Consider the following 9,062-nt stretch of genomic DNA (forward strand, 5'->3'; position numbering starts at 1 on the left):
CTTTGTAATTAAAAATAACAAAAATGCCTTGAAAATCTTCCATTTTGAAAATTAAATTAATGGAGGGGTGCGATTGAATCTATAATTATAGCAGAAAATATATTTATGTGTTACAATAACTGTAGGTTTGGATCATGAAGGCTTATACAGAATAGCAGGTTTACATGACGAAGTGGAAACTATCAGAATGGAGTTTGATAGAGGTATATTTTATATTCATTTTAAAAAGAAAATGGTATGAATTGTTAATAGGTTATAGTGCATTCAACTGTTTTAATATGTTTTGAATTTTTAAATAATTTGGCCCATTTTGCTCATCTGGTGCAGTGAAAATGAATTTATTGCTATAATAATTGTAATACCAATTTTATGTCCCAGTTATTGGTTAGATATAATTCTACAGCAGCTATGAAAGACATCACAGATAAAAAGTTTCAGATGTTATATGTATCATAAAGCTTTAAGTCTCACCAAATTTGGGGTCATACATTACCAATATATAACATCAGAATTGAGTTTAAATGTTAAGGAAAAAATTCCCAATAAATAACATTGGAATTTAGATTATATGATATAGAAATATTGTTTTTAAATACAACTATATTTTGTTTTAGATCTTGAAAAGACAGATATTAGTGAAGCCAAATATGATGACATCCACAGTTTAACCAGTGTACTAAAACTATATTTCCGTCTTTTACCCATACCACTAGTTACTTTTGATGCTTATAAAATTTTACTGGATGCAATAAGTGAGTACACATAATGTTATAAGTTCAATTGTATGTTAATAAGTTTCAGCATGAAATAGGACTAAAAATTGCTGGGGATTCATTTTAAGAAGGAATTTTCTAGCTTTGATCACAGTGTAATCTAAAAAAAGACTGAGATTTTCATCTATATCTTTATTCTTCATCTGTAGTAGGGAATAAATGGGAATTCATATCACAGAAAATAGTAGAGAAAAGAGGTTTCCAGCTAATAAGTGGTATGATGAGGATTCATATTGTCAAGGAATTCACTATGCCATGGTTATTATTTCACTGTGCCTAAAGTCAAGGTCATAGTTATTATTACTACATCTACATATATCGTAAGCTACACTGTGGATTTGTAGTAGGAATTGATGACAACAAAATAAGAGAGCAGAAAGAGGTTTTCCAGTTAATATTTCAAGAACCTTAAACAAAATCTCTGATAAGTTTTATAATCAGAAATTTGTGGATATATAACAATATATGTAATATTGAAAATAATGTTATCTTTTGCAGAATACAGTGATTTGAGAAGTCAAGATCAGTTGTCTAAAGTTAGAGAAGCTTTGTCTAAACTACCTCCTGCCCATTATCAAACTCTCCGATATTTATTGGCACACCTTGTCAGGTAAGGCATGAGAACATATCAAGAAATTTCAAATAATTTTTATGTGGAAATGAAAAAGAGTACTTTTATATTATTCACTAAAAAATAAGGAGATGTGATATGATTGCCAATGAGACAACTAACCACCAAATTCAAATGAAGTGTAAGCAATTATAGATAACTGTTAGGCCTTCAACAATGAGAAAACCTTATACAGTAAGGTTGATTCCGACATGGAAATATGAAACAATTCAATTTAGAAAACTAAGCCTAATTTATAAACAATTCAAAACAATATATGAAAAAACAAATGTTACAAACATGAACTAATGACAACCAATGAACTACATGGTTCTGACTTGGGACAGTCACACCTATCAGAATTTGACAGGGTTAAACATGTTTTTGGGTGCTCAACCCTCCCCTGACCTGCCACAATGGTGTAACAGTACAACATAAGAACAAACTATAAAAATCAGTTGAAAATGTTTATTAAATGTTAAGGTAAAGTAGTAACATATATCTTTGAAAAAAATGGCAATAACTGCTGACATAAATTTTACTTATAATGATTTCATTATAGAGTTACAGAGAAGAAACCAAAGAATATGATGGGACCTGATAATCTAGCAATAGTATTTGCTCCAACTCTGATGAGGAGTCCAGAAGCAGATCCCTTTGTAAGTTTACTGTCAGCTGGCCATGAACAAAGATCAATAGAAGTCATGATATCATGTTACAGAGACTTGTTTGGCAGAATTAGTACACAGCAAAGTGTGAACGAACAAAGACTGGTAGATCGTGTGTAGGACTTCATACAGATCACAACATGGAACATTTCATGTGTAACAGTTTATGGAAAACTATGTTCATACAGTTCACAACATGGAACATTTCATGTGTAATGGTTCATGCAATTCTGTTCATACAGTTTACAACATGGAACATTTCATGTGTATCTGTTCATGTAAAGGTTTATGTAATACTATGTTCATACAGTTCACAACATGGACATGTCATGTGTAATAGTTCATGCAATTCTGTTCATACAGTTTACAACAAGGAACATGTCATGTGTAACAGTTCATGTAACACTCTGTTCATACATTTTACAACATGTGGGTCATGTTATGTTCATACAATTATCTTTGTTCTTACTAAGTTTTGTAACAAGATATATCTGATCATATGACATAGACAATTGATCAGTACCTATTTAAATGAACAAGGTCAAAGTGCCATATATCAATGATTTAGATTATTTTACCACCTGATTAGAATGTATAGTGATTGTTGTATCTGTTTGTCACCATTTCTGTGTCCACAATTTTTTTTCTTCAATAGCTACTAACCAGAATTAAGATTTCATTGGAAATTCATTGACAATTTTAACTTATTCAAAAGCGAATGGTAATTTGCATCTCTTTATATTTATCCAGTTACTGGTGGTATGATTTCTACAATTTCCATTTTGTAAACTTTGGTTAAATGCCATAAACAATTATAAGTTCTAGCTTTTTTCTATCATTGGTATTTGATGATTTTTTCTTACATAAGTTATTTTTTCCTTCTTTTTGCTTCCATACATTAAAAGAGTAATGCATAAAGGACAAAGACATTTTACGAACTATGGACAACGAGATTGTAAAATATATTTTTTTGTATCAAGTATTTAATGTAAATTAATTAGCATTGACAAATTTAAGTTACATATGACCTACATTACATGGAAATTAAAAAAAAGATATACTTGACAGCATTATTTATTGACCAGTAATTGTTCACTCATATTTGCACAGTTTATATAATCTTGTATCAGCATTTTCCTTTTTGTCTTCAGACCATGTGAAAAACTTGACTGAAAAAAAAAGTTTTGTTTCAATAGGATAAGGGTTTTGTTAGGAAAGCTTTAAGTTCAATCTGTTTTCATGATTCTCATTCTTCACATTAAAGACACCATGAAGCCAAATATAATGATGATTGCATAAAGATGTTAGACCACATCACTACTTATAAAGGATTTCCTATCATTCCTTATACATTTCTTCCAATTATTTAAACAGGTTTAATGCATTTTTCATGTGTGGAATATTTCTTCTATCAGTAGAATAAAGTAAATTATTGATGGTTTATAATTAAAGCAGTTTATATCTTTATTTAAACTAAATGAATGAGTATTCTTTACGTTATTATCCCTTAAAAGAGATTTAATAAATTATATTGTAAGGTCAGGTGAATGCATCATGTATATTATTAATTATATATTTATAATAATCTTGTAACCATGACAACATGCAAGTGAAGCTGAATCCTTTTATAAACAGTTTGATGCTGTTGATTATTATAAACTTAAGCAGAATTTCAACTTCCCTGTAATTTGACCTTAAATATGAGATAGTGATTCTTATTATTTGAAACAAATATGCATTTTCATGCTACAAAACTGAATATAGATTACAGACAAATTATTTTTCTTTTGATAATATATTGATTGAATATTTTATAAAAGGAAAATGCAACATGATGAAAATCACATTATTCTCTGAAATTGATAATATAGATCATTGAAAAGCTATTATCCTTACCCCATGTTTCTTTTACTGTGTTAAAAAAAGTTAAAACATTTCCAAAAATCTCTTTTGACAGCACCCCTGTTTCTACTATATAACTAAATCTCATTACCATGAAAAGTTGGAATAAATACATTGCTAGGTCTATTTTTCATGCTAAATTAGGAAGAAAAAAGACATTTCTGTCTTGTTTTAAATTGCAAATAAATGAAAAGCTTTTTAATTTGCTTCAGTCAGTGATACAATTGTTAAGATTTTTATTTTAAATGGCAGCTTTTCTCAGGGTTTTGTAGCAATAGTTTGGTTTAGCAGAATTGTCAAGAAGGATTTCTGCTCATTGAAGTAGTAGTCACATTGTATTATTTGATTTCATATTGCTTAATTGAATTTATTTACATTTGCTTATATTTTATTTAAGTTCCATAAATATGAAAAGCTTCAAGACTAGAAATTATAAAATTAAGGTTTGATTAAATTTCTTAGAAGATAACTTTTTACTTTTTGCATAATGTCATCAGAATTGGAACAAAATCTGTATTATAATAGTATAATGTGTTAACAGCATAACAAGATTTGTTAAAATGGGTGTATTATTTCCCTTTATTTAGCCACCCTCCTTTTCCCCCATTATTTATTAGTTTATTGTAGATTTTCTAACTTTAGGCTTTAAAGTACATAGTTAAAATAATATTTCATCATGTTTTCCATTTCAACTTTTAGTTTGTTATTTTAAAACGTAACCCTTTGTGTCCCCCCTCCCCCAAAAAAAGTACTAATACCCACATGACTAATATCCAGTTTACTAGCATTATTTATTTTATGACTAATATATCCATTTATATATATAAATATCTTGGCCATTTCTACTTACATATTTAATAGATTTTGAAGGATGTTATACTATTGTTTTGTTTTCTTTTTTTCCATATCAAAGGTCTTGGAACAGGGCGTGGAGAAAGTATTATAGTTGGGTTTGGTCTCCACCATTATCAGTCCAAAATCTTGAAAAGTTGTAATTTAATTGTAAGCTTCTTTATGTTGATTCCTTTCTTTTGTTAAGCCTGCTATCTTTGTGCTCCTTTTCACAAAAGTCTTTATCGACTATATTTAGCTTACTGAATTTAAATAGGGTTGCAATTAGATATCATGTTTATAAATTATCCATAAGGGGATTTAAATAAAATCACAATTAAAAATTTTCATACATCAATTTAGAAACTTTAGTCAAAATTTCATTATAGTGAACATTGCAATAAATGCTTCAGCATGAATAAAAGATGAAATTCTAATTTGATAGCATTATTTATATTCAGAAGTTACTGAAATGGCATTAACTTATCTCATAATTTTATATTTCCTTCTAATATCCCATTTATAGATGCAAACACAATTTTCTTAATATACAAGACAAAACATTATACATGATATTTCCAGCTACTAAAATAAAGTAGCAGCTTCATTCCATTGGGAATGTGTTAACAGTTTGAAATTCAATTTTACAAGGTCCTTATAAAAATCAACTAGTATTGTATATAATGAATAGTGAAACATAATATGGTAGGGATTTGAGAAACAAATAGATATAGGAAGATGTGGTGTGTTCCATTTAATACTATGATCATGAAAAAATACAAAAAGCTTGTCTTGGAATTTTGCTGGCACTATTGACAATTATATTTGTTAAGACACTTGTTGTATTATTTGTCACTGTCTGATCCCAAGATAAGTTATGCTGTCATTATCATTTATGTCAATTATGATTAATAAAAAAGTTAATGGTAGAAAACCATTTTTTTAAATGATTTTTGTATTTTAACTTGAAAGATGGAAATAATCTGCTAGGAGTCTTTGTTTTAAAAGAATTTTTGACAAAACTTAGACTGTGTAAAAGAAGAAGTTTATAGATAAACTTAGCTTTCATTATCTGATATATATGCATATGTTTTCAATTAGTAGCATGTAAAAGATTTTCATTTGTTATTTTGAAGAAGATATATTTATCCTTGTATGCTTTTTCGCCTTGTTGCTTTTTTTACTCTCTGACTATAGACTAGTTAGTCTACAATGAAATTAGATTGGATATGATGAAATTTGTTGATTGTGTAGAGTATCTCAATTTTTTAATGAAACATGAGAGGGTCCATTATTCATTGCAATATCCCTGTTCCTTATAAATGAAAATTCAAAAAATAAGTTGAGAAGAAATAAATCAGTTTTGGTTGATTTTCACCATTTGACTCTAGAATAAACCCCATGACATAGGTAATGTAAACATCAAAATGAAACTAAGGAAGTTTTTCATGTTACAATGAATCTTTCCTAAAATATTTAAATACAATGTACATGAAAAATATTTTTAGTGCACATTTGACCTCTTTTCAACTCATTAATTAAGAATCACATACGTTTATTAAAATACTCTCAAGCACACAAATAACGATTTTGAACAGTTGACGCTTGATCTGAATTGATTTAATTTCCTGAACAATGAATAAGATACTAGTAGTGACATATGAGTTTGCATTTCCCTCTAGTATCTTTGCCCCTCTTTTTTAGTCTTTCAACCCCAAAACCTGAACAATAAATTAGATATTAGTTTTCATTTTCAGTCTTTCAGTTTATTTTCAGACATTTTCACTACAGTTTATTAAGTACTAAATAGACACCTAGTTGTATGTCAATTAGATATGTTGCCTACTTTTAGAAATTAATGTGGCTGTTGTTACCTCTGCTAACGGATTCTACATGTGCTGATATCTTGTTATATAACATCTAAATTGACTTGAAATGAAATGTCTAAGCAGTGTTTAGTATTGTTCATGCAAAATGTCTGAATAACAGATGCATTTAACACTGTAATTTCAGGCATTTCAGATCATGTTTAAATCAATATGTCTTCTTCAGTCAAAGTTCATTTTCCTTTGAATGCTAATAATAGATCTGTTATTTTTGTCACCTGTTAAGTTTACTCACTTTAGGTTATTTATATATTTTTGTGTTGTTGACTATTTTTTCTTTACTGGTGAAAACAACTTTTTTTTTAAGATTGTTTAAGATTGTTTTATTATTTCCTTTTAGAGAAAAACAGGATTTGAGTAAATGTCTTTCATGCTGTGTAACATTTAGATTTTTTTTAGTTTACTGCTGTTATGTAAACATATATACTCTGCAAATGCTACTTTAAAGGGCATTTCAGTTTTTGGAAGTGAATATTCATTTGATATTTACCACTCCAGTAAAATCAATAAAAATCAGGTCATGAACAAAGAGAAGAGTAATTTTTGAGTCAACCTGCATAAAATATTGGCAAAGGTTAATCCTTATATCTTTGTTCTTGAACCCCTTAGTCCTACAGAAGATTATATAAGGTGCTTGATCAGAACTGGTTTGCGGTATTAAATATTTTAGGAGAAAATAAATCCATTTATGTTTTGATCTTGAACACTTCAATTTAATATTTGATTAATGAAAAACAATCTGATTTTTTTTGGGACAAATAGGTGCAACATAAAAGTTTGCCCCTTCAATTGATGAAGAATAACACAGACATATATGATAGAATAACATCATCTTATTTACATTTGAAGTTTGAAGATACCCCACTTGTGTCAAATAATAATTAAGATCTGATAAACAATGTTGATTCATAAATTTTGTGATTTACCAAATTTTTGATGGTTTCGTAGGTAGAGCAAAACATCGAATTTGAAAAGACTTTGAAGTGCAGATTTTTAGTTGCCATAGAAGTAATTTTAAGTTGCCATGAAAGAGGCAAATCATTAATTTCAAAATTAGGTAACCTTATTTCTTTTCCTGTCACAATTCAAAGAAATAAATTAATCAATGGTACACAAAATATGTATCAAAATAAATGCATCATATATTGCTGCTATTGTGGCTGACTTTAGTAATTGTTTAAGTTTGTGATGAGGTAAAAAATTATACATATCTGTGTTTTAACTTTAACCTTCTCAGTTGAAAGGATTTTCCTCTTGATACTATTGCCAGCTATATTCTCGTTAAAAGATTTTTTGTCGATTATGTAGAGAAACTTATTTCTGTATCTCTGCCATGAAATTTGTGCAAATATGTGCAAAACCTTTCTATTATATAACCGAAAAAACTGACAATTAGTTTCTGCTTGAAAGTTGTGGCATTGACAATCATACATCTTACTTTACTCGCGTATGATTTAAACTTATATGATAGTGGAAATGACAAGGAAAGAATTTTTCTGATCAAACAAATACCGTTTCTGATTGGTATTTGGCTATATATTAAAAATAAAAAGCAGCCATCATTCTCAAATTTAACGATGTCTCATATAATCATAATTATTTCATTTACTACAACAAACTTGAATGCTCTTATTTTCCCTTTGCATCAAGTTTTTAGAATACTTTTTTATGGTTTTGTTGCAATAAATTTCATTTCACTCAATATAATGATAACAATATAGTTTTAAAATATATACTTAGAAACTTAATAGGTGTGCATGATTTTCATTAATGCTATAAATTTGGTATTGAATACAAAAGAAACGGAAGAAGAAGAATTCATTAAAATAAAAACATTAGAAAAATACATAAATTCACACTTTTTTCATGAATTAATTTTTTTCATTACTGCAACATCACATTGTGCTGGTCATGATGTTATGAACATAAAATGATATTCCTAAATGTATAATGCATGTAACGATATAATTGATGTACGTCTTTTGCTGAACAATGAAAGAAACATTTATGCTTTCATTTATTTGTGGATTTATACCTTAATTATTATTGTTGTTTTATAAGTACCAAATACATATGATATTGTGGAAGTAAATTGTTTTGTAATAATAAAATTTCATTTTTACTCTTTAGTTCTTTTTTTTTTAAGGAAAAGGGGAGATTGCAAAATAAAGACTACCTTGAATATATAAACAAATTAAAGCTCTATCTGAAAAAGAAAATTATTTAACTGTTCTGTAAATTAGAAATTGAACCAATCCATTAATTGACAGTTGATTTTGCAGACATCATATATCTATGTTACTGCTATTCATTTTTTCTGCCCCTGGCACTCAGTTGATGGTCATGCATTTCTACTAAAAGAATATGTGATTACCTTAGCCGTATTTGGCAC

At 28.2% G+C, this 9,062-nt stretch overlaps 1 protein-coding gene across 6 annotated transcripts in view; it reads left to right on the plus strand.

Annotated features, from left to right (window-relative positions):
* The window catches only part of LOC134707414 (N-chimaerin-like), a 28,699-nt gene extending 19,907 nt beyond the window's left edge, over positions 1-8,792 (plus strand). For all 6 annotated transcript variants that reach the window (XM_063567133.1, XM_063567135.1, XM_063567136.1 and 3 more), the window contains 4 exons: positions 126-203; positions 615-752; positions 1,272-1,383; positions 1,946-8,792. In XM_063567133.1, coding sequence (XP_063423203.1) covers positions 126-203; positions 615-752; positions 1,272-1,383; positions 1,946-2,171 — 554 coding nt within the window. In that variant the 3' untranslated portion in view covers positions 2,172-8,792. The remainder of the gene's footprint in view (positions 1-125; positions 204-614; positions 753-1,271; positions 1,384-1,945) is intronic.
* The last annotated feature ends 270 nt before the right edge of the window (positions 8,793-9,062 follow it).

This window comes from Mytilus trossulus, chromosome 2, assembly GCF_036588685.1.
Source record: "Mytilus trossulus isolate FHL-02 chromosome 2, PNRI_Mtr1.1.1.hap1, whole genome shotgun sequence".
NCBI classification, from domain to species: domain Eukaryota; kingdom Metazoa; phylum Mollusca; class Bivalvia; order Mytilida; family Mytilidae; genus Mytilus; species Mytilus trossulus.